At 38.3% G+C, this 25,743-nt stretch overlaps 2 protein-coding genes and 1 pseudogene across 2 annotated transcripts; 2 read left to right on the forward strand and 1 right to left on the reverse strand.

Annotated features, from left to right (window-relative positions):
* Positions 1 to 4,138, reverse strand: part of LOC103712655 — a 32,039-nt pseudogene extending 27,901 nt beyond the window's left edge.
* Positions 4,139 to 10,458: 6,320 nt separating this feature from the next.
* LOC103712656 (calreticulin-like) lies at positions 10,459 to 15,261 on the forward strand. Its single transcript, XM_008799239.4, has 14 exons — positions 10,459 to 10,617; positions 11,432 to 11,539; positions 11,678 to 11,870; positions 11,990 to 12,248; positions 12,343 to 12,399; positions 12,903 to 12,950; positions 13,065 to 13,151; positions 13,235 to 13,292; positions 13,403 to 13,470; positions 13,556 to 13,651; positions 13,735 to 13,782; positions 14,650 to 14,679; positions 14,767 to 14,871; positions 14,995 to 15,261. Exons 1-14 carry the CDS (start codon positions 10,512 to 10,514, stop codon positions 15,004 to 15,006), a joined length of 1,275 nt encoding a protein of 424 aa, XP_008797461.2. The 5' UTR covers positions 10,459 to 10,511; the 3' UTR covers positions 15,007 to 15,261.
* A 3,976-nt stretch (positions 15,262 to 19,237) lies between these two features.
* LOC103712657 (GTP-binding protein SAR1A-like) lies at positions 19,238 to 24,593 on the forward strand. Its single transcript, XM_008799240.4, has 3 exons — positions 19,238 to 19,658; positions 19,801 to 19,932; positions 23,866 to 24,593. Exons 1-3 carry the CDS (start codon positions 19,530 to 19,532, stop codon positions 24,184 to 24,186), a joined length of 582 nt encoding a protein of 193 aa, XP_008797462.1. The 5' UTR covers positions 19,238 to 19,529; the 3' UTR covers positions 24,187 to 24,593.
* Positions 24,594 to 25,743: the final 1,150 nt, after the last annotated feature.

The raw sequence follows: 25,743 nt of genomic DNA on the forward strand, positions 1-25,743 counted from the left end.
AACATGGACCGACACACTTACATGTTATTATGAGCATATGCACATGAATGGTAACATCTTGTGCCAGCCTCTTCTTGTTGAGTGCAGAACACAGTACTTCGATCCCCAGTATTCAATTACTACTCCAAAGGAGGTTTATACGATCATTGACCTTCATATTTGTTAAGGAATTTAAAAATAATTTTATTAAAAATATTAACAATCAAGATACCTAAACAAAGTACTGCACATGCTTAAGCAACAATAAAAATTTCACAATACAATCAAATAATTCAGGTGACAACAAAAAGACAATTGTATAATATGCACGGTATGGGTGCCATAGAGAAGGCATATGAAGAAGGAAAAGAAGAAGAAGAAAAAGAAGGGAAGCATACGAAGTTTCAAATTTGAAGGATCAGCCAGCTCTAAGAGACTCCTAACCCAAGTCTGCTACCCCACGAGAAACAGTGGCTTCAGTCAAAAAGATTCATAAAATAGTTTAACGGGCATGTCGAACCCAATCTTTTAATTGTTTTCTTTCGTCATCCTAGCTTGTAAAAAACCTACATTCCCTGATGCATGTAAAAGATTTCTTGTTAAAGGAAGCCCAGTTACAGTAACCATGTGGAAGCAGTTTTGAGATCCAATCATCCTAAGACCAAACCATGAATCATTCTTTTCTTTTGAGGTATTGTTCAAATATAAAGTGCGATCCCAACATGTTTGGGCCAAGTATATTAGGCATATAAAACAGTTGGAGCTCACTTGCTCATGTATGTTTTCCTCTCTTTTTTCTCCTATTTTATGACAACTCCATGCTTAGAAGAATGGTTCCTTTAACATTAAGGGACAACTACTATGTATTTGGTGGTGACAATTTGAGCTTAAATTCATTGGTTAAAGCTTTAAATCCATCACTCGTTTACCGTGGAACATAAAAAATTATGACTCTTCGCTATTTTAACTTCTCAAGCATATACCATAGTTATTCTTTCATTATCTCATCATCAATGGTTTAACTTTTAAATAATTCCAGGTCTGGCAGCAAAAAGTTCCAGCGAAAATTGAGCCGTGCTCCTTAAATGGATATCACAAAGACTACTTCAAACCTAAGATCCATTATCTATAACTAGAGTAACTACTAAAATCATTCCTAAATTCCAGTTCTCATACAATTCAATGTTGCTTCACAAAACCATGTCAATCCCCCCAACCCCAACCCAAAAAAAAAAATCTAACTACCCAACATGATAGTAAATTGAAATGTCACTAAAAGAGAACAAGTTAATTTTTCAGAAACAAACTGCAAGAAAGAATTAGAATAAAAATCAGAAAGAAGATAACTATAAATGAGAAAAATGGAAAAAGCAAAGGGTGGAAGGGCTAAACCTCCAAATAATCAACAGAAACATGCCCAGTTCCCTGGTCATCCCATTTGCCATCGTCATTCAAACGATAAACCTTGACACGCTGAAATATTTTTGTGACTAGCCAGTTAATAATGCCCAATATCCCAGAAGTTGCAATGCAGATATATCAACCAGCAGTAAAATAAACAAAAGGGCCAAAGGATCATTACATAACTTTAGAAAAAAAAAATACATGGAACCATACGATTTAATAATAAAAAAATTAAACAATTGAGCGTAAATGAAGAAGATGAAGAAACGAATCATGGATTGTAGTGATATATCGGTATTGATAATATAAAGTTATTTAGCTGTAAACATGCCAGTTTAAATTATGGAATGTGTACTAGCATTAGTCAATGGACTAGTACGCAAAAATTGTAATGCAGATTAGCAGCATGATAATAATAATAAAAAAAGGTGCTTATGGACAATGAACAAGAATCCAAGTCAGTTTAAGAAATTTTTTATACATGAGCTTGCAAAATTCTGAAAAAAAAGAGCTTCAATATCTGAGAAGTGAATGCATACACATTTGACCCCCCCCTCTCCCAAAAAACAAAAAAAAAAAAATATAGCAAGCTAACAAAGAGATAGAACTAACAAAACTAAATACACATATTAAACTACAATCATAACAAATTAAAAAAAAAGACAATATGTTAGTTACGAAACTCCCATTAATCATACGAGAGAGGTGATCAAATCAAATTATGAATCACGAGTCCACATAACTAAGAAAGATTTGGAAGCTAGTTATCAACTGCATGTACTTCTTCTCTCTCTATTTCCTCCCGCTCTACACCACTGCATCGGATTCTCATAATACAGCTGTTCCCATTCCCATGCTTATTTTCAGGTAGAAAAAATTAATAAACAAAAGCACTACGGAATCCCTAGAACTTACTGTACAAATAACTTTCAACTCTAAAAATAAAGGAAGAATTGATCAGATAAGACATCAGAAAGCATTGTGTTATGGATTTTTCCCATTTTGTAGTTTTTTAAAGTGTAATTGCATGATAATGAGTGAGGTTGCGATATCTAACTATAAACATCAGGTTGATATATGATTACTGTATTTGACCTTGAAAAATTTTGAAGTGATGCATCAGAAAGTAACTTGTTTTAGTTCAGCATTATCATACAAACTAGTCTATATGAGAGTGTGAAAAATCTATCACCATCTATAACACGTACTGTCAGCATTCAAATAATTCATGACTATGCAAGAAAAATGCATAATCATCCCTTTTTTTTCCATAGGTTGACTAAATGTACGTGTCTCCCAAAAAGTTATTAATAAGCAATAAATGAGCTTTCTATAAGACTATCTGATGACACATACATCTTACTCAGAGTTAACATATCAATCCTCGCCCATGAAACTTATAAATGTATTTTATAAATCCCTCAAGGCATGAAGCATGAGGCACGAGCAATCTCATCAAACAACTATTCTTTCTCAACGGTCTTTATAAACGTATCTTATAAATGCCTCGACTCTAGGCATGATGCACGAGGAATCTCATCAAAAAAATGTATTCTTCTCAAGGGTCTTTATGCTGGTTGAAAATCATTCAACTTCCACGTTCTGAAGTAGTTGTATTTAGCTTGTAATTTTAACATGACTAATAATCAACTCATTCTTATGTAATTGACTTCAGCTTCTTTTTTTTTTTGCAAATATTAGAGAAAAAAGGTGGAGGAGACAGGTGAAAAGTGTTAACCTACTTCCCTGGAAGTTGATGCATGGATATTGTTCATCCCAACTTGTTCCCAAAATAAACTTTTATTTTGCAAATTAATTCAAGGAAACCAGAATCTCATAATTGTTGCAATTATCTTTTAAATGCTTCACAACATGACAACTTTACTTTGGAACGCCTTTCTTGTTGAGCTTTTCCATCTCCTTTCCAGGTCCCAATTAAAAAACATCCAATGCTTACACTGCTTCACCAAAAAGATAAAAGAAAAAAAAAAACAAGGACAGAAGCACCGGCACTCATAACATACTTTCAGAAGAAAAAAACCCAGACTGAATAAAACGAAATCAACGCTCGAGTAAAACCCGCAATGTCGCAACAAAAATACCCACTTTCCACGACAGAAGCCAAGCAATTTGCGTGTTCTACCAAGGACGTAAGTACACTAAATTAACACGCAAAGGTTACTTCTACTGCTAATTCACGAAAATCTATAGACTAGCAGTCAAAGTGATCCTCCCAAAAAGAAAAGTTAAAAGTTCAACTACTATTGGATAGCTAAGTTAAAGCCAAGCTCACAGTTCGGGAAGAGCATAAAAAAAAAAAAAGCACAATAAGCAAAGAAAGACAAAAAAGAAGAAAAAACGGAGAAAAGAAACCCTTTCGATGGATTGACTCAAACAAAGAAACCACCAAATACAAATCTAGGGCATCAAAAGAAACCAAAATTTCAAGAAAAAGAAAACAAAGTGACAAGAACCCTAGAAGCCACTGACCTGCATGGAATTCGACGAGTTGGAACCCTTCCCCTGCCCGCCCATCGCCGGACTCCGGCCGCCAGAGATTCTCGGAAGGCAATTCGAGGACGGAATCAACAAATTCGTGGCCAAGAGGCGAGGTTTTGCGGGGTTTCGTGGACCAGAAGGCGGAGAGATGGGCCGGGGTTTAGGTCGAGAAACAGAAAACCCTAACCGCCATTAACGTCGCAGCGAAGCCCTCCCTTTCCCCCTTCTCCCTCCCTCCCTCTCTCTCCCCCACTCTTTATTTTCGGCACCCTCTTACGACTCCGGTGTAGAAATACGACGGAATCTTACGGAAAGAGAGGAGTTTGGAGTGCCCTTGGATTTTGGGTAATATTACGGAAGTGTCCTTCGCAGTGGGTGGAGTCAATGGCGAGTGGTCCGCTCCGCGTACAGGACACGGATGATTGATTGCGTCCATACTTTGGCGCGATAAGAAAACCAGGTGGGAAATTTTTGGGGACCTATGGTGAATTTTTTTTTTGCTTGCTTGCTTGCATGCTTATGATTTTTTTAATTTTTTCATTTTGCATGTTTCTCATATTTGGAAAATTAAATTCGTTCTTCAAGCACATTTTTCATAAATGTTTTTAAAACCATAATTGTTGTTGCTTGCAATAATCCACTTAAAGTTTGAATATGAGCTTATTTTTCCCTTGAATTGCATGGCTTGCACTGGATCTTATAATAACGGAAGGCTTGGCATGCTCAAATATCAATTTATATGCACGCAGATTTTTGTTTTAACAAAATTCCTATGTAGATACACTTAGCGTGAAGAATCATAGCAATAGCATGAGTTGTTTTGTGGTTTATATTTTATTGTGCACATGTTTGTTTTGATAAATTTTTGAAATATAACGGAGCATTTTGAACCTTCTAGATGGTAATTTTGTCGTCATTTGACAGCGCACGCCGACAATTACATGTCTCCAAATCTTTTACAAAAATATATGGAATATTTTCTATACGACCAACACATATATATTTCATCCTTTTCTTGCATTTGATGTTAAAACTAGATTGGCATATGTTGGTTTTAAACATGAGGTTTTTGTTTATAGGCCATAAACTAGATTGGCTTTTGTTTCTTGATTATGATAAGCGGCATTATTATAATCACCAAATATACGATAAATGCATAAGGCACATAGAAATACAAAATCAAATATAAAGTAATTTATTCAAATATATGCATTGGATTGTATAATATATGGTATGGTGAAGGCTAATTGAATTCCTCATCATCTCATCCCATTTTGGTGACATTTAAAAATCACTACATGCCTACCTTCTTGAGTGATGTGTAACTTTAGATTGCTACCTATATGAAAAGCATGTTCTATAATTATTTTATAAAAAGAAAATGTGACGAGAGGCTTGTGACTGGAGGGATAAAAATCATGCTGAGTAGAGCTGACAAAATATAACCTGACTCGTCAACCCGACTAATGATCTGGACTAAACAAATTCTAGGTCATAAATAGGCCGAGCCAATTAGACTGTTTAGTATTCGGATCAGATTCAGATTCTTATCCCTTGACCCCTTTAACCAGTTTAATAATCAAGTTAAGTCGGGTTAAGCAAGCTAAGCAACTTACCTATCTATCAAATAGGGTGGGTTCAAGTTTCAAATTCCGACTTGTTTATTAAATAATTCACAAATAAATTTAGAATTTTCTTATCCAATTCGTATATAACCTAACCCACTTCAATTGATATCCCTACTGCTAAGTCAATTAAATTATTTATAAGAGATTGGATCGATGGACGTGAAGACAAAAAATTTGGCAAGGAGTGGCATCATCTTTCTCAAATATGGCAGCATAGTTTTTAGTGTTTTCTCTCCATGTAGAAGATTGTTGGCATATCCACTAAAAAGATTCATAAGATGTACTCCCAAAAGGGAGGAAATGATGTTTATAGGCACCGTACAAGGAATCTATACACCAAGCTAGGTGAGAATTCAATTAAATGCCCTAGTATTCTAGCTATATCCATGTCAAATTAATAAGCATTCTTTTTTTTCATTAGAAGGAATAACATGCCTTGATATTATTTGACAAGATTTGAAGCATTTAATGAAGGAGGCCCAAACAAGCCAATGCGTGAAGTAATGTCTTGAATGATGGACTATAGTAGTATAGGATTTAGCTAAGAAGGCTCGTACTTTTTGTACCTATTGAACTCGTTAAGTCGTAGATGCTAAATATAGATATAATTCATTTTTTCGGGTGAAAACTACATATAGTTCAAGGAGAAACTGAACTACATCCAGATTTTATGAAGCAAGGTTAGCATTTTTCTTGAAAATTAGGCTCACGGTATCCTTGGTAGCTTGAGAAAAAGTTATCAAAATCTAGAGTTTTTAAGAAAATATAGGCGTTGTTTGATATCACTTTTTTTCCTATTTTTTATTTTTAAAAGTGAAAATTCAAAAATCTGGTGCAAGAACGATGTTTAGCTCTCTTATTTTTTTTTTTTTTAAAAGTAGCTTCCATAATACATGGAAAAAGTGGAAGTAAAATTTTTTTACTTCCACTATTTTTTAAAATAATATTTTGAAATGTGAAATAAAATCTAGCCCGAACTTTTATAATTTATTTTTCTCTTTGGCCCTTAGTAACTACTATCTTGGTGCCTCCGCCACCATTCGCTTCACCAACAAGATCGTCCCTCTATCCCTTGCATTCTGCCTCTTCTACCCACCTGCATTCATCGCATCCTCCAATCCCTAACCTCCTCCCCTCCCACCCCAACAAGACTCCTCTTAATTTTACATATCCTCTACATGATGATTGCTTGTAGTTGCATGCATATCTACCATTGAAAATACATTGCAAAAAGATTTTCTTTGGCTTACCAAACATGCTTCTTTTTTTCTTTTGTCATGAAAACTAAAAACAACAATGACTGCCAAATATGTTATCATTGTCAAAAATTTAGAAAAATAAGGAGCAAATTTTCTATATTTAAATTTTCTTTAAAAAGAAACATAACAAAGATGCCAAATGCATTCTTAGTTTCACATATTAGATGATGGAAAAACTTAAATAATATAAAAATAATATATTCAGTTTTTTTAAAAAATACTCCAACATTTTCTGTTGCCAATTTTTTTTGATTGCATTTGAATGTGCATACGAGAGAGACCACAAAGCGCATGTGTGTATTATTAAATAAAAGAGGCATGTTTTATATTGGATCCATCTCTCAAGTTTTTTAGTCAAAATACTTTTGGTTCCACTCTTAAGAAAATACAATCAAAAAATTAGAAATATAACCCACATGCAACTCTATCGACCAGATATAACCTGCACAAATGCATGTGGTATAATTTTTACCTTTTTCAACTATTCTTGAAATACAATATAGTGTAAAAATATTAGTTCTTAGACTATACAATTTCTTTTAGAAAAAAATTGATGTAAAAAATATTAAGATTTTAAATAATGTATAGTTAAAAAATGATATAAATGATTATTAACATTAAAACCGGCTATTATAATACTAGATAATGTATTATAAGAGATTCATTTATTAACAATAAGAAATTTATTATCAAGAGGGAAAGTACTAAGATTTCATAAACTTATCAAGAAAAAAAAATTATGAATATGATCAATACTTATGAAGAGTGGGAAGTTTGATGAATGACTATAATTATTTTGATAAAATAATTAATAAAGATAATCTTATATGTGCTGTGTAGGTGAAGTGCAGTGAAGGATTGAGCAAAGGAGTGAATGATAATGCAAGAAATAAACTAATAGAACAATGAACAAAGATTAAGATAAGAGAGTATAAAGAGAACACATGGAAATTTTTTAATGTGGTTCAGAGCAACCTGCCTATTACGTCCACTCTCCAAGAATCTTCTTGAGAATTTCACTATATAATTCTCAAATTGCACAGCCATCCGACTTCTCTAATATGGCTAACCTTTATTTAAGAGTGTCCACTGAAAAACTCTCAAACAATACTAGCTAATTTCAAAGGCATTAGCCAAGGCTTTTTCACGAGATCCCTCTTTGGGTCTCGCAACTTAGAGTCAAGTTAAGAATTTTGTACAATATGAAAAATATCTCAGAGGTTAGTTACGACAAGTAAAGCCCTTAAGAATTATTTTCCTATTGAAGAGGAGTGGATATCTATACTTATTGCTCATCTCTCTTCTTGGTTTTGGCACCCTTAAGTATTTTTTTGCTCTTTTTATTCTTTTTCTTGACTATTCTCTATTACACTAAAGTTATAGAAGCTTCGTATTTAAATTGGAGATCCTAGTGTCATTGTTTGTAATCGTTAGAGCAATGTTGAGGTTTGCAAGTGGCGATTTATAGTAGTTATACCATTTGGCTCACCAAAGAGGAGGCAACTCCTTCTAGTGAGGAGCTAACTCTTAATTATTTCTAAGTTTTTGAATTTGATTTTTTGAATTGCCGAGGATGTCTCTTAAGATATGTGGAGACGACTCTTTGAGTTGGTCAATTTGCTCGATCATCTGGAGATGACCCTTGGTGATCTGTAGACTACTCCTAACTTTTGGTCAAACGACTTCTCTATAAACAAGATGACTCCTTGATTGTTTGAGACGAATTCTGATCGATTGTAGTAAGCTCATTTCCGAGGTGTCGACTTCTAACCTTCTAGAAACGACTCCTCAAAATATGGTCGATCAGCTATTTAGATCGGAGAAGACTCCTTGAGTATGCCGGCTAGCTCCTAAACCATTAGAGATGACTCGTAATGCATCGAAGACGACTCTTGAGTGATCCAGTTCAGCACTAGTTTCCTGAAGGCAACTCTTGAAGTGGTAAAAATGACTCCCTCTTGATCTACTCTACCTTTAGTTACTAGAGATGATTGCTATCAATGTGGAGACAACTTCTATTTTCTTAATACAATTCTCAAATCCGGAAGATGGCTTCTCCAAACCGGAGATAACTCTTATCCCATAAAGCTTCTCTTCCTTATAGAGAGGCTGACTCCTCTATTTTGAGAGACAACTCTTCACAATTACAACTTACAACTTTTCTCTTTCTCTTTCCAAGAAAGTTTACTAAGTTAGTGTCTTTCAAGTATTTTATTATCATCAAAATCAATATTTTGAAAGCAACATATTAAAAGAAAAATTAACTCTAAAAATGTTGATAGGAAAAAATGTCTAAAATCAAAACAAGGTTACCATCAATTAGTAACAAATCATCCTCATCTAAAAATGTCCCTCCCATGTTCATAGCCAATGAAATTGATCCAGTTGCTGAGCTAGGAAAGCTCTTTCACATGCTCTAGTTAAAAAAGTAGTAACTAAGCTATCATCTTTAAAGGGTAAAGATTCCACTAAACTCACGTCAGATGAAGACCCAAAAAAAGGAAGAAATGATTCTCAGATAGAGTAGAGGACAAGATAAAATAAAACTCTTCCTGAAGATCCATAGTCCAAGTTTTAATAATAAAAAATATTTTTCTAGGCATGCACTTGTTAATTTACAATTTGGAAAAAAATCATGGTCCTATTTCTGTGGCATAAATTGACGGTAGATCTTTTGTCGAATGGAGCTTAAGTGAATTTACAAAAATATCAGAAATTTACCTGGTGTCACTACAGTACTCCTAGGCACATTTTTGTCATTTCATCATTCGATTTCTCCTAGCCATCCGATTCAAGGTGGACGACAATGATTTACCTACCGGCAACCGGTTCCGACTGATCATGTGCGTGGCTGGTGTAGTAAATAAGTGGAACGGCGTGGGTGATTTGAAACTGAAAGGGATGGTAGTTTGGTGAATAATTCAAAGGTTGGGATTTTTTTGGAATTGGCTTCGCCCTCTCAGCCCGTTTCCAGAGAAAGCCGCCGATGAGGTCGACGCTCTCTCCCTCGCCTCGATCGTCTCGAAGAACTCCGGCAGCCATTGATCGGAAGGTCATCATCTTCTCCTTCTGGCTCTTCTCATTTCTCATGTCTGTTCATCGATGGTGGGGACACCGTCGCCGCCCGCTTCCTGGCCCCTATCTCCCGCCTGCTGCAGTGCTGGGAGCGCAATTCCGACGCTGCTCCGCCGCCTCGGCTAAGCCGCGTAAAGCCGCTCCGGCTAAGCGTGCCGTCTTCGCCTCCCGCCTTCCTCCCCATCGCCTCCGTCCTTCGCTCCTTCGTCCTCGTCATCACGAACAAATAAATCATCAATGGCACTATAGTAAATGCGACCAAAGCCAGGGTCCAATATGTTCCTCCGCAACCTTCGCTACAATCCAGAAAAACGTTACAAAAGAAGAAAGCTTTCCTTATTTTACTCAACCCTCGGAGCCGACACGTCATTTTGGATACGTGTCATCACTCCATTGGATGGAAGTTCCACCCGGCGCGTTTATTTGCTAAACCGGTCTTAGCTACACTCGCCAACCGCGCTTCCAGTCACCGTCCAATGGCACCATCGAACCTTCTAATAGAATATTCTCAATGGCCTTCTTCCCATTAAATGCCGGCCGGCCAGTGGGCAAGTATAACGGAGGTAAGTTTACTTGGAGGTGGGCGCACCCATTTTCTTTTGTTATATATTTATATTTTCGCCTTCACGGCGGTGGTGGAGAGAGCTCTCTGGTGCTCCATTCGGCAATGGCGATTCGAAGGACGTCGCCTCTCGCCGCCGCGATCGCGGTGGCGCTGCTCGCCCTCCCCTTGATCGCTGCCGCCGAGGTCTACTTCGAGGAGAAATTTGGAGGTACGGCCCCAGATCCGCTTCGATCTTCCTTTCGGACTACTTTGCTAGATCGCGAGTTGCATTACGATCTATTCTAGGGTTTCTGTTTTTCTTGACTCGATCTACTGTTTCCTCGATCTGTTACGGTTGATCTGGACGGTTTAATATTGTTTTGCTTGCGCGATCTTAGTTGCTGAATCTGCTTCAGTCTTAAAGGTCAACTTGTGAACTTGTGGTTCTGAATCTGATGATTTTTTTTCGTTTTAAAAAATGGTGATTTTGATTAGATCTTGGGGATTTTTGATCTCTTTTGCTCGGATCTCTTTTGCAAGAATTGATCTGATTAATAGGTTTTTAGTTCCGCATTTTCTTATGCGTAAATTGGCTGGGGTTAGGGTTTATGGTTCATCATGCATTGCACGGGATTTTTTCCCCATCATGATAATGGATTCTTTGATGCTGGAAGTTGATAGATCTTACTCCGTGCTTGATTAGATTTTGTCTTATAGTGACTTAAACTATAATTGATGAAAGCTGGTGGATTTCTTATTGGATTTGATCCTGGGTCCTATTTGGTCGACAGAGCGTTATTATTAGCTGTGAATTTGAGCAGTCAAACTTAGCTGGGATCTCCTTTTCAATTCTCAGAGTATTAGTTTCTGGGAGTTGACTTATGATATTGCATGGGCCCAGAATGATACGTTTGTATACTATTTTAGGATCCTGACTGAGAATTCGATCTTGTGCTCTTGTAACCGATCTGATACTATAATCTATGGTTATTCTTGCATGATGTATATACCATTTTTTCTAATTTTTTTGATGGTAATTGAAGATGGATGGGAGAACCGGTGGGTTAAATCAGACTGGAAGAAGGATGAGAACATGGCGGGTGACTGGAACTACACGTCTGGGAAGTGGAACGGCGATCCTGAGGATAAAGGTAATACTCTTTTTCATCATGACAAAGTTATTAATTCACTCGTTTATAGTAAAATCTCGACCAATGACAAGAATGGTCTAAAATATATATGCCATTGCTAGGTTATGATTTTTTCCATTTTGTACTATTTGTGTGCAGGCATCCAGACCGCTGAAGACTACAGGTTCTATGCCATTTCAGCAGAGTTTCCTGAGTTCAGCAACAAGGATAAGACTTTGGTTTTGCAGTTCTCTGTCAAGCATGAACAGAAACTTGACTGTGGAGGTGGATATGTGAAGCTGCTGAGCGGTGAAGTTGATCAGAAGAAATTCAGTGGGGAAACCCCATACAGGTAATTACTAGTGATACTTGTTTGATACATTATATTTGACACAGTATTTTCTAATCTCATTTACTCTCTTTATCGGGTAGTCCAATTATTTCTCAAGCATCTGTGCATGTGAATTGCAGCATCATGTTTGGACCAGATATCTGTGGGTACACAACCAAGAAGGTTCATGCTATTCTTTCACGCAATGAGAAGAACAACTTAATCAAGAAGGATGTACCATGCGAGACAGATCAGCTAACTCATCTCTACACTCTCATCATCCGTCCGGATGCTACATACAGCATCCTTGTTGACAACAATGAGAAGCAATCAGGGAGTATATACAGTGACTGGGATATTCTTCCACCAAAAAAAATAAAAGATCCTAATGCAAAGAAGGTAAGCAATATGCATTTGTTACTTATTCTAAATATTGCACGTGCACGATTTTGTTACTCAATGTGCTGACGAGAATTTTTGTGCTGAGCTACAGCCAGAAGATTGGGATGACAAGGAGTTCATTCCTGACCCTGAGGATAAGAAACCAGAGGTATGTTATCCTGTGTCTCCTATAAGTTTTCATGATGTTTCTCGCAATCCCAAAGGTTTTGCACTTTCTGTTGCTGCAGCCTATTTTCCTGCTGTTGGTTATCAGCTCTAAGTAATCAAAAGTCAATTTTCATAGTTTCTATCCTTTCAACAATGGATTGTTGTTTACTTACTTGCACCACCCTGTTCCCTCTCATGGATATTTAGTAATTACCAGTAAGCAAGTGTACTGGCATTTTATGATGCTATCTAGTATTCTTATCAGATAGTTTTACCTGTTTACATCTTTTCCAATCTCCTGAGTTACTTTAAGAGTAAGTAAAGCCCTTATGCACTCGACCCATTGCTTTTATTAGTTTTGTTTGGGAACTGAACAATTGGAATCCTTTCTAGTGGTAGTGTTGAAATGGCTTTTGGCAGTGTGGATCACCACATTGACTAAATTTGTTAGTCATTTTTATCTTTTTGGCAAAACTAGACTAATTTCTTGTATGGTTGTTGAAGGGGTATGATGACATTCCCAAGGAAATTCCTGATCCAGATGCAAAAAAGGTAATGTTTTGAATTTAGCTGAAGTTTGAAAGTTTATGTTTAATGAATCAAACATTATGAAATAAAATTGGTCAATCATACAACTTTATACTCCTTGATTTGTGTTTTCTGCAGCCGGAAGACTGGGATGATGAAGAAGATGGTGAATGGACTGCTCCAACCATCCCAAATCCTGAATACAAGGGACCTTGGAAGCCAAAGGTCTAAAAACATAGATATCAATAACAAAAATGCTTCTGAGTAGGAGGCACAATTCTCACTATTTTTTCCTTGTATATTTGCAGAAAATTAAGAATCCTAATTACAAGGGGAAATGGAAGGCTCCAATGATTGACAACCCTGGTAATTTTCATCCTCTATGAGCTTTCGAAGTCTCTATCTTTTAAGATTCAGTCCTTATTTTTTGGTGAACAAAGTTCAGCCCTTTTATATAAACTTCCACCTCATGGCAGATTTCAAGGATGATCCCGATATCTATGCTTATCCCAACTTGAGATACATTGGCATCGAGTTATGGCAGGTATACACCTACTTCGCCAACTTATTTTTTTGTGGATATTGGTTCATTTATTCCAAGATATTGACTTGATACTACTATTTGCCAGGTGAAAGCAGGCACCTTGTTTGACAACATTCTGATTTGCAATGACCCTGAATATGCAAAGAAGTTTGCTGAAGAAACATGGGGCAAGCATAAGGATGTAAGTGTTTTGTTAACTTTTCTTTCAATTGACGCTTCACAAAAATGGAAGCTTAATTAATTTTGGTGCACTATATCTTGCAGGCTGAGAAGGCAGCATTTGATGAGGCTGAGAAAAAGAAGCAAGAAGAGGTAAGTTCTTAACTAACTCTTGAACGTGATAATTTCTTTTCATGTTAGTCTGGCCAGCATATTTAGCCCTGTACATTTTAGAGTTGAATTGTATTAGTTGAAAACTAGGATGATTGTTAATGTGGATATTTCTTGGTTCATTAGTTATCTTCATTTTAAGTATTATGCTATTTTGCAGATGATTGCCATCACAAATGTTTTTGTTCCCCAGTTTCTATAGATGATAACAATTTTCTACGGGTTCCATACAATAATCATCTTGAATTTGAATATCCATTATGTTTCCAAAACCAAGTCAGTTCTGGAGAAGTGCTAATCTTAATTAGCTCTTGAACTTTTTTATTTGATGTGTGGAGCAAACTTATTGGGAGTCATGTGAGAGTCACAACCCCATGCTTGATGTGATAGGTTGTTATAGTAAATTCTCCAAAGAAACTTGCATGACTAATTCACGTGTCTAGCATGTTACGTTGATGCCTGATTTTCCTTTCTGATCTGTCTGATCCGTGATCAAAATTTGTATTTAATGGAGTGGAATATGTGCGCCAATGGGACTTGGTTCCACTGGTTGGCAACCCTCTTCTTAGCACATGTGCAGGGAAGAGTTTCAAGGTTTGAAAATAGATGGTGCCATTTTTACTGTACTTCTCGAAAGATGACTAAAATATGCTGCTTTATCTTTGTCAAGGCTACTGGGTTGTTGATTATGATTCCTGTGCATTTAACATTAAAGTTGACAAATGGGTCAATGATCTGATGCAAGGTGTTCACATTTATCATTATTATGTGGGGAACTTGGATATGAGATTCCCCCGCAGCCAAAAGGAATAACATTGACTAACTGCTTGCTTTTGCTTCTGTTAACAGGAAGACAAGGATGTTGATTCAGATGTAGATGTAAGCTCCTGGCCAATGCCCTGATGTTCCATCACTTAGTTATTTTTATGAATTTCTCTAAATTTGCCCTCTGAAACTTTGTGATAGGATGAGGAAGCGGACAATTCTGAAGCTGAGGAAGATGTAGATGCTGATTCAGACAGTGAGAAGAAGCCTGAATCAGATGTGGAAGAGGACAACGAAAAGCCACATGTACAGTTTCTTTTCTCCCTCCACTGCTTCCATGTTTTTTTCTGGATTATCATTAGTCCAGTTGATGAACATGCATTTTATTATATTTTTTACTTATTTCTTTCCTACTTTTTCTTATTCCAGGACGAGCTTTAGATAGGCGGATAAAGATCTCTGCCGCCATTTTTTTCTTGCAGTTCTGATTACAGGCAATTTGGTTGGTTTGTTAACCGAGTTTAGTTGTCCTAGGCATCTATCTTCTCTTGGAGGACAAAACAGTTGGACCATGTAACCTGGAAACATGAATGATTTTGTTTTCTCATTGACGTATTTGCGTGCTAATCATCAATCATCATGAGCCTTCATAGCAGTTAGATATGAAATAACACAGTTTTATTTTCTGAGCTGGAATTTTGCTACATGTCATAGTCTTCCTCTGCTGCTTCCTCGTTTCTCAGGTTCGGTTGCATACCTTTCGTCATTACCGTTGCCACTGTCATTATGATTATTATTAAAAACCAATAGGCTATTTTTCTTTGCATTATTTTGGTGGTCAGGAAAAATCCACCTGCAATTCGTTCAGTATTTGATAGTCATAATATTAGAAGTTGAGTGGTTCTAGATATCTCCAAAATAGTCAATGTGATTGCTGCTATTTTCTGCCCATCCGTGTCATCTTTCAACCGCCTAAGAGCTGCAGATTGTTATATGTGGGTCGGTCTTTGAATTTGGAGGTCGGTCCCAGGCATGAGACAAGTCAGCTTGTCACAGATGCTCAAACCAATGGCTTCGCCTTCTGCTGTTTAGGAAAATTTGAATCACCATGGAATTCTTTCCTGCCTCTGGAAAATCGCTGGCCATCATTCCATGTTTGCTGCAAGAATCAAAACCAGTTGAATGTATTTCTGCCCTGATTGTTGTCTTGTGTCCAGGTTGATCCATTAAAATCAAATTCTATCTGCAACCTTTAATTCAAACATATCAGATCATGGGATTTTGGTTCCCTGGATTTTGCTATTCTTATTGAGCAACTTGACTTGCAAAAACATGATCCAGTGTGGGTGGCTTTGCTCGATTTCAATGATAAGTATTAGGATCCAGATTATAATATGAACGTTCTTTCTCTGAAAAAAAAGAAATCTTGTAAATAATCTATTAGACAACATGTTTCTACGGAAACGGAAGGGAGAAGAGAAATCAGAACCAAACCAACTCCATAATCAAAACCAAAACCAAACCATACCATCAAGATTCCCTTCTTAGGTAAATTCCCATCTATCATGCCTTCAACTTTGTGCTATTGCCTATCAGTGCCCTTCTGTAGTATAATCTGCAAAACTCTCTCTCTCTCTCTCTCTCTCTCTCTCTTTCACGCACGCGCGTGTGCGCACACAAGTGAGGAGGTCTTAGCTCGTGATACCATTTCTTATGCACTTGTACCTTTTCTTTTAAACATCCTATTTTCTGCAAATTCCGGATCATTGCTTGGCAACATCTCGTATTAAATCTTTTTCCTCATGTTGGCCAGCATATTTTCTATTATGGAGTTGTATAAATTTTTAGCTCTATTAGATATTGGATTTATAAACCACTGGAGGCAATATTCTATTAACAGTCAGCATCCTTTTCGGCATGTTAATGCTGATGTATCTCCTTCTTCTGAACCAGTTACAGTCTAAACATTATGATAGGCAACATAATTATCTAGAGGTGGCTTTCTCGAATATTTTAGGCTATGTCAGGAGCCAGTTGTTTTCCCCCTCAAGTGAAAAGATTGGTGCCCTACTTATTATGGAAATGCTCCTGCTGCCAGTTTGGAAAGAAAAGCTGCACCATTTGTTTGCCACTGTTTTATTTCCAAAACATCATTGAATTTTGTATTCTCTAAATTTTTTTGACACAGTTTGGCATAAAGAATGCTGCTGCTGCATCCATACCGGACTAAACTGGATATTATACTCTATACCGTATCGGTTCGATACCAGTATCTAGTACGAAAGGGATACCAACATTCGATATGCCAAAAAGATTTTGTACCATACCGTACCAGTACTATAGTGTGGCATTGGTATGGGAATCAGTACTGAGATGGCGAACTTTGGTTAGAAATTTCTTTTGGTAGCATATTTGGAGATAAATTGTAATGTTCCGATGCAATAATAGGCTGCTTATTTATTGTTTTGTGTGTGGCTATCTAGATGTTTGTCTTTGCTATGTTGTTCTCTTCAGGGCACACTTATAGTTTTGTCCACCCTGTTCATACTTTTGTATCCTCTTCTCTGTCTCTTTCCTCTTCTCTTCATAGATATTCGGGCAGCATTTCCTTTTCTCACCTACGCTAGCGTTTTATTATAATGGGTGTGTTTGTGCAACTGCAGTAGTAGTGTTTATACCCATAACATTGGATGCTACACGAGTGCTTATCTTAGGTGGTCCTGCTGATTTGATAGTTTTGTAAGTATGTAGGTAGTGCACATGGTATGAAACAGTGAGCACATGCCTGCATGTTGGGCATCAAACTGAACTTTGTTCTCTGACCAATGTTGCGATGCGTGCATATATATTGCTGAGTTTGAAAGCTAGGAATGTTAGCCAGCAAGGTGATAGCACAGTTAGAACGGAGCTTTACTTCTACCAGCGTGGTCCAAATTTGAAACGTACGGACGCCGATTAAATGTTGGAAACTGTATGCCTCCCGCCTCGACACGCTCGATGGGAACGCTATCTGATCCAGCTGGCACCAAGGTGGTGCTGGGGTGACGTACTCACACGTGGGATGACCTACGAGTCGGAAAGGGTATTAGCAAAAATTCTACCCGCATCGAATATTCCCTAGTGGAAAAAGGGCCAATGGGGGCTGATACACGGGTGAGGTTTTCTTTCCCCTCTCCTCCTATTTTTTAGCAAAAAAAAAGAAAAAAAAAAAACTAGGAATGTTTAGAACATAAGAACTCTAGATCGAAACTGTAATCTTGTATGTTAGCTTCCAAACTCTGCTAATGCTTGAGATTTTTTTGGTAATCCAAGCCTCTGTAGGGCCTCCTACGCCTACCTTGGGCATTATTTCATGGCATTCACATTGCCAATTGCATCTTCCACATCTCAAGCAGATCATAGTTCGAGGATTAACATTGAGGTCGTCTCGAAGAATAGTGAAGCTCTAAGTTCGTGTGGTTCTAACCATTCTCCACTCTCGCATCGATTCGAAATATCAAAAATGAGCTATGTGGCCATGCAATTTACGTAGCTCCAAAAGCTTCCCTTCATTTCTTCTCCATTCAACATTCTTATTGTGCTGCATGAAGCACAGATCATGGCAACAGTAGTCCATCTCAGACAACAGAGATGATGAATGAACTAACAAGCACAAATGTAAACCAGGCCTGCATCCATATTTTAACAAACATGGCATAAGTTGTTCTGCATAAATTTACTAGCTCAGGTTGTATCGCTATAAAATCTTAAATTTGTATCCACAATGTCACTAAGTTTTTCGCTAGGTGAAATTGGATGCCTAGCTTGTTGATGCATGGATTTGTTAGGGACCAAAACCTTTAAATTAGCCTAATCTGATTAAAATTAGGGGCGACAATAAGTTGGTCTGGATTTTGGGTTGACTTGTACCTGTCATGACGGCCTGCGATCAGGCCACGACCTCAACCCATACCTATCTAGTGACTATTTTATGTCACTATTTGACTCTAACCTAATTAATCTTTCAAAACTTAATCCTTAAATAAACTTAGCCTAACCTATCGAATCTAATTTTTAATTCTTATCTGATTTTCTAAATTATTTAAATAGATAATACTAAAAAAGAGATCAACTATTTAAGAAAGTTTTAATTACGACTCAATCTAATTTGAATCATGTTGATCCAAATAGAAAACACTATCTTCACCATCTGATTCGAAAAAATTTGACTCATGTACGTTCCTTCCTAAAAAAAACTCTTGATTCAATTCAACATAAAAAGGATCGGGCCGGATCTTTTGCCACTTCTACATGAAATTAGATCAATTTATCTAATTTGAGTTCAAATCTTTTTTTTAAATGAAGATGCGCTTGTTTAGTACTTCATTTGGATGTTAATTTTTCTGAAATGCCTTGTAATGCTTTGAGCCGAGCAGTCCATGGTTCCACTCTGGTGTATTCAAATCGGCTTGGTAAGCCATCCCCAACCAGAAAACGGCAACCGATCTGAAAACCATCGACCGCCAGATCCTTGATGGACGCGTCAGATTCATCCGATTATACCAATCCCTCCCGCTTCTGCCGTATCAGCCGTTGGTGCCGGGCAACCGGAATCTCCCGGTTCACCAACCGGTCGCCCTCCCAACGTCGCGGCACGCCTCCCGGACAAACCCCCCATCCCGTCACCGGCCGATCCAGTCCCCGGGATCCAGCTCACCTACCACAAGGTTCACAACGCTCCCTCCCCCTATAAATACCCAAAGTCGTCAAAATGGACGCGTAATCTTTCTCCCTCCTCTCTATTTCTTTAGGGTTTGCGCGATCTCGTGCTCTGTCGGTGGGGTTTGATCCTATTTGCGGCGGGCAGATCGGGGGGTGAGGGTTGAGAAGGACGCCGATCGCTCGATCCGTTCTCCTGCGGCCGGATTCCGGCGAGATCTCGACCGATCCGATCACGTCGGGGGCGAATTGAGGCTCCGGTAGCTATGTTCATCGTAGATTGGTTCTACGGCGTTCTCGCCTCGCTCGGGCTTTGGCAGAAGGAGGCCAAGATCTTGTTCCTTGGGCTCGATAATGCCGGGAAGACCACGCTGCTTCATATGCTTAAAGATGAGGTTTGATTTTGGCCTTTGGCTCTCCGATTCTTTGTTTGTCTGATGGATTGGTCTGTTTTTCTTATGTAATTTTTAAGGATTTTTGACCTTTTTGATGATGGGTTTGTTTTGTAACATTGGGTTGGATTTTGTGTGTGAGTAGAGATTGGTTCAGCACCAGCCGACGCAGTACCCTACGTCGGAGGAACTGAGTATTGGGAAGATCAAGTTCAAGGCGTTTGATTTGGGAGGCCATCAGATCGCCCGCCGTGTCTGGAAAGATTACTATGCCAAGGTCGAATTCTTCTTTTATTTTTTTCTTAATTTGAAATTGTTTGTTGCTGATTTTTATGGGGAAACTTATCCATAAATGGTTCGGTAGGTTCTACTTTCTTGGCAGTTTTCTGGATCTTTCCCTTTTTTATCAAGTAGCCTATGTGATTGTTGCTTTGATTTTTGACAAGGATAGAGCCATCACCGTTTTCTTTTTTTCTTTTGCCTTTTCTTAATTTGAGTATGTATGGTCTCCTGAACATGAATGGGTATTTAGTTTAAGAATGCTGGTCTGCCCAGTGGATTGTTTTGGGCTCTGACTTGTCAATAGAAAGAAACCCGTTGCTGATGGTCCATGGAATGGTATAGGCCCAATCTTAATCGCAGCAAGTTCAACTTTTTAATCATGATAGGGACCTTTGGTGGAGGTTCTTGGAATATTTTTTTGTTACTTATTTCATGTGTTTTGGATTTGTAAACCCAGAAAATTGCAGTTTGTCATTTTTATACTTTGACATGTGGTGGTTGCATCTGTATTTGGACAAGTATTCATGAAATATGCTAGGTCCAAATTTGTACTTGAATGATGCAACTTGGTCATAGTTTTTCAAGGACTTGGGATTATCTTCTCTTCGGAGGGGATTAAGTACCCTAAGATGGGGTATTTTGGAAACTGACACCACCGACCCTTTTTCCACTCATCCTGACTGAAAAGTCAAAGGCTGCTGCGAGATATGCTCCGGCACCTAATCGGGTATTCCCTTGTGTAGGTTCTACTTTCTTGGCAGTTTTCTGGATCTTTCCCTTTTTTATCAAGTAGCCTATGTGATTGTTGCTTTGATTTTTGACAAGGATAGAGCCATCACCGTTTTCTTTTTTCTTTTGCCTTTTCTTAATTTGAGTATGTATGGTCTCCTGAACATGAATGGGTATTTAGTTTAAGAATGCTGGTCTGCCCAGTGGATTGTTTTGGGCTCTGACTTGTCAATAGAAGGAAACCCGTTGCTGATGGTCCATGGAGTGGTATAGGCCCAATCTTAATCGCAGCAAGTTCAACTTTTTAATCATGATAGGGACCTTTGGTGGAGGTTCTTGGAATATTTTTTTGTTACTTATTTCATGTGTTTTGGATTTGTAAACCCAGAAAATTGCAGTTTGTCATTTTTATACTTTGACATGTGGTGGTTGCATCTGTATTTGGACAAGTATTCATGAAATATGCTAGGTCCAAATTTGTACTTGAATGATGCAACTTGGTCATAGTTTTTCAAGGACTTGGGATTATCTTCTCTTCGGAGGGGATTAAGTACCCTAAGATGGGGTATTTTGGAAACTGACACCACCGACCCTTTTTCCACTCATCCTGACTGAAAAGTCAAAAGCTGCTGCGAGATATGCTCCGGCACCTAATCGGGTATTCCCTTGTGTAGGTTCTACTTTCTTGGCAGTTTTCTGGATCTTTCCCTTTTTTATCAAGTAGCCTATGTGATTGTTGCTTTGATTTTTGACAAGGATAGAGCCATCACCGTTTTCTTTTTTCTTTTGCCTTTTCTTAATTTGAGTATGTATGGTCTCCTGAACATGAATGGGTATTTAGTTTAAGAATGCTGGTCTGCCCAGTGGATTGTTTTGGGCTCTGACTTGTCAATAGAAGGAAACCCGTTGCTGATGGTCCATGGAGTGGTATAGGCCCAATCTTAATCGCAGCAAGTTCAACTTTTTAATCATGATAGGGACCTTTGGTGGAGGTTCTTGGAATATTTTTTTGTTACTTATTTCATGTGTTTTGGATTTGTAAACCCAGAAAATTGCAGTTTGTCATTTTTATACTTTGACATGTGGTGGTTGCATCTGTATTTGGACAAGTATTCATGAAATATGCTAGGTCCAAATTTGTACTTGAATGATGCAACTTGGTCATAGTTTTTCAAGGACTTGGGATTATCTTCTCTTCGGAGGGGATTAAGTACCCTAAGATGGGGTATTTTGGAAACTGACACCACCGACCCTTTTTCCACTCATCCTGACTGAAAAGTCAAAGGCTGCTGCGAGATATGCTCCGGCACCTAATCGGGTGTTCCCTTGTGTAGTAGAAGGGTGGTCACTTCAATTCATTTTTGGAGGAGTGCTATATTTATTCCATATTGTGGTTCAACAGAAGTCTGGAGCAGGCACGAACTAGAAAATTTAACTCATGAGAACTTTATTTCCAACTTTGCAACTTTCCTGGTTTCTTTCTTTTTTTTCTTTATTTTGGAATTACACCAAATTTCTTGTCTTCCTGTACCACTGTGAATAAAATGCATGTTGAATATCTATGTGCCATCTTATTTTCTCCTTATATATGTAACTGAGCTCATTTGACTAATAAAAGATATTCTTATTTTGTTTCAATTAATACTGCAGTTGAGGAAAGGATACTGCTGGCATTAGACTTATTATTGTTCTTTTGGCCTCCTCCTCTTCCTCCTTTTAGGTCTAAATAGACTGTGACTGAAATAAGAAAGAATACCCCTCCCCCCCTCCCTCCCTCCCTTAAAGTAGGTGTGGCTGAAATTATCTGACCTCTCATTTTCTTGATATCCTGTTACAGTTTTACTTCCTTCCTCGGGGGTGCTTTTGTTTGCAATTTCTGTTTCTGTTGCTTATCTTTTATCTTATTGCAGGGATATGTCTGAGAAATGTAGATATGGTTTTGGTTGGGTCAAATTTTGGTTCTGGATTTTCTCGCTTTGACAGTTTCAACTCAAGCAACTATGTTGGATATCATTATGTGCCCCCCTTTAGACAGAGATTTTTATATATCAATTGAACCTATTAACCTTGTTTATAGTAGTTTAAGTTGCAGGCCTCGACTTGCAAATTCATTTAATGATTTTCACCTTTCGGCTTCCCCCTTATTCACTAGTTCAGGTTATGAACTTGCTGCTGGTCCATGTTTTTCCTCCAGAGTGGAAATTTTAATTTACAGTTAGACTTGCCTTTATAGGTGACAAACGAATTTTAGGAGTCATTTCTCTCTATAATTCTCGGTATTTTTGTTCACCATACTACAAATCATTCAAGACCTAAGTTTTATCACTTTCAACTGAGACCTTCCACTTCAGTTGACATCTTTTCTCTATGGAGAATTTATTGGCAAGAAAATCTTCATATTATTTATAGCAAGGGATATCACATATGCGTGTGAGATGCCTCTTGTTATAGTGCTAAGAAAAGTTTAGCATGTGTTGGTTTTCGCTCCCTCTTTCCTCAAATTCACACAACATTTCTTCAAAATAGAATAATTAATGTCTCCTGAGTCCATCTGCTTCCTAAAATCAGACTGTGGTGGTACAGGTAGCAATGCAAGCATGGAATGCGATGCAGTTCCAGTCAGGAACTTTGTTTTTCAGCACATGGTGATAAGTTGATAATATGTCTATTAAATAATATCTGACACTCTATAAGACCAGTTTCCAGTTAGGAACTTTGTTTTTCAGCACATGAGGGTTGGGCATCTGTCACAGACGCATGATCAACTCAAATGTAATTCAAACCAATTGCTGTGATTCTGCATGCTCATATGCATTTTGGAACTTGTGCCATGCCACTTCATCCATTTGTGCCCCTGCATTTTGCTGCAGGTTTAATGATGCATTCAAACGTTTACTTCGCTCACCAATCTTTCGAGCTAGGCTTATGCTTATAGTTTCTCATGTTATATTTCCGTGATGTTACTTCCAATTGTTACCTTAAGCTGGTCTTCACGTCTGCCTTGTTATTGCCTAGATTTTCATAGATGCTGATGCTATGAATTTTCTGTGTTCTTGAGGTGTCTTGTCTGACTGCTTGCAATTGTTGTTTCTTCTGCTTTGACTCTTGTGCTGATGACCACAGGTTTTGCCATTGTTTAGGTTTGAGAAGGTTCATATATGTTGGAAAGGTTTATGATGCTAAATTGTTCCACTAACAGGTGGATGCGGTGGTATACCTAGTTGATGCCTTTGACAAGGAGAGGCTTGCAGAGTCAAAGAAGGAGCTGGATGCACTTCTCTCGGATGATGCCCTGGCAAATGTCCCATTCCTCATTCTCGGGAACAAGATTGACATCCCATATGCTGCATCCGAGGATGAGCTGCGCTTCCACCTGGGCCTTAGCAATTTTACTACCGGCAAGGGCAAGGTTAACCTCGGCGACTCCAACGTGCGCCCCCTTGAGGTCTTCATGTGCAGCATCGTGAGGAAGATGGGCTACGGTGAAGGCTTCAAGTGGCTCTCCCAGTACATCAAGTAGGGTGCAGTGTTTTTGGTACACACCTTTGAAGACCAAGGGATAGAGCTCACAGCTTTGCCTCCCGTGATCCTTCTCCGTGGGTAATAGTGGAAACTTTTTTTGGTTCTCTATTAAATTGTGTGGTCATGGATACAGCGCAAAGTGTGGGAATGTAATGTTAAAATCTGGTTTGAGTCCATGCACTCTAGTCTGCCCATGCCCTATTTTCCCGTTGATACCGCCATTTTTTTTTGCCCCATAAGTATTTACAGCAGGCAGGATGGGTGGTTCTCTGTTATGTTTGTTTAGCATGATCTCCGACATGATTTCCAGTTCCAGTCGTGTGATATGTATGCGCTTTAGTCATGTTGGAGGGGAGTATTTTGATGAATTGCCGCCGTTCCCTCAATTATGATTTTTGGAGTTCATTTGCTCTTGTGGGCTGGGGTGTATATGGATGTTTAAAGTATTGACTCACCAGGTACATTCTAGGCGAGACAAACGGTTGGCGCGTCTTTACTGCCAGCCTGTCTCAGATCCATATATATGACAGCTTGATTAAGATGGAAGGAGCAGCGGAATGAGTGATTGGATGCTGCTTTTGTTACCCGGATAATCGTGCAAGCTGTGATGATGGTGATATGATGAAATCAGGCCGCCAGGTTTAATATTATCATATTCGAATCATTTATTTTTATTTTCTGCATAGGCCTGCATATGCGGGTCGTTAGATGGCTCGTCTGATCTATTACGCTTGTGATATATCTGACTGGCGAGATCGTTGGTGAGGGTGCTCAAATCAGGCAAAGAAAAAAAAAAGTGGGATATGTTTTCATTTTCCAAAAGGCCGAAGGTTTAAACTCTTCGTCTGGCGCCAAGGTTCAGATCATTTTGCTTGATCCACTGGTGAAAGATGGAGCACTAATTAGCCGTGGAGAGTTGCACATCTGCAATTCTGCGCACACAGCAAAAAAAAGCCTATTGAGGTGGCTCCAACTGGCCTTCTTGGATGCTTCAATCACGCGGGGGTGGAACATGGAGCACTAATCAACCGTGGAGAGTCACGCATCTGCCGAGGTGCCTCCAGTTGGGCCTCCTCGGATGCTTCAATCAAGTGGCGTTTTGAAATAACAACGGGACTTAGCAAGAGAATAAAAATCATTACAAATTACTAGAGTAGAGTAATCTTTCTAGATCGTTAGAATTTGAGTGGAGCACTTAGAATAATCGACATGGGAGGTCATGAAGTGCTCAACATAAGAGCTTGACCTGGAGTGCCGACATGAGAGCTCGGCTTGGGAGCTCAATTTAGAGTGCTTAGTATGGGAGCTTGGTTTAGAGTGCTCGATATGGGAGCTAGATTTGGAGTGCTCGGCTTGAGAGCTATGATTTCTCCTCCTATACCCCGCTATCAACACAACAATGACTGAAATAACAATCAAGATAATCCTATATTATCTATCATTTTGCTTTGAAACCCAACCATTGACAAACGTAAATATACATAGTTGATAAAACTGTGGCCATTTGCATGTTATTACAATAAGTTGTATGCCAATAGTAAGCTTTTAGAGTGAG

Source organism: Phoenix dactylifera, chromosome 12 (assembly GCF_009389715.1).
Source record: "Phoenix dactylifera cultivar Barhee BC4 chromosome 12, palm_55x_up_171113_PBpolish2nd_filt_p, whole genome shotgun sequence".
Lineage (NCBI taxonomy): Eukaryota > Viridiplantae > Streptophyta > Magnoliopsida > Arecales > Arecaceae > Phoenix > Phoenix dactylifera.

Excerpts from the sequence above, each read along its gene's own strand:
- LOC103712656 (XM_008799239.4), top strand. The coding sequence starts at position 10,512 with ATGGCGATTCGAAGGACGTCGCCTCTCGCCGCCGCGATCGCGGTGGCG. Across the intron at positions 13,152-13,234 it reads AGGGACCTTGGAAGCCAAAG|AAAATTAAGAATCCTAATTA; the intron begins GTCTAAAAACAT and ends GTATATTTGCAG. Across the intron at positions 13,471-13,555 it reads TTGGCATCGAGTTATGGCAG|GTGAAAGCAGGCACCTTGTT; the intron begins GTATACACCTAC and ends ACTATTTGCCAG.
- LOC103712657 (XM_008799240.4), top strand. The coding sequence starts at position 19,530 with ATGTTCATCGTAGATTGGTTCTACGGCGTTCTCGCCTCGCTCGGGCTT. Across the intron at positions 19,659-19,800 it reads TTCATATGCTTAAAGATGAG|AGATTGGTTCAGCACCAGCC; the intron begins GTTTGATTTTGG and ends GTGTGTGAGTAG. Across the intron at positions 19,933-23,865 it reads GGAAAGATTACTATGCCAAG|GTGGATGCGGTGGTATACCT; the intron begins GTCGAATTCTTC and ends TTCCACTAACAG.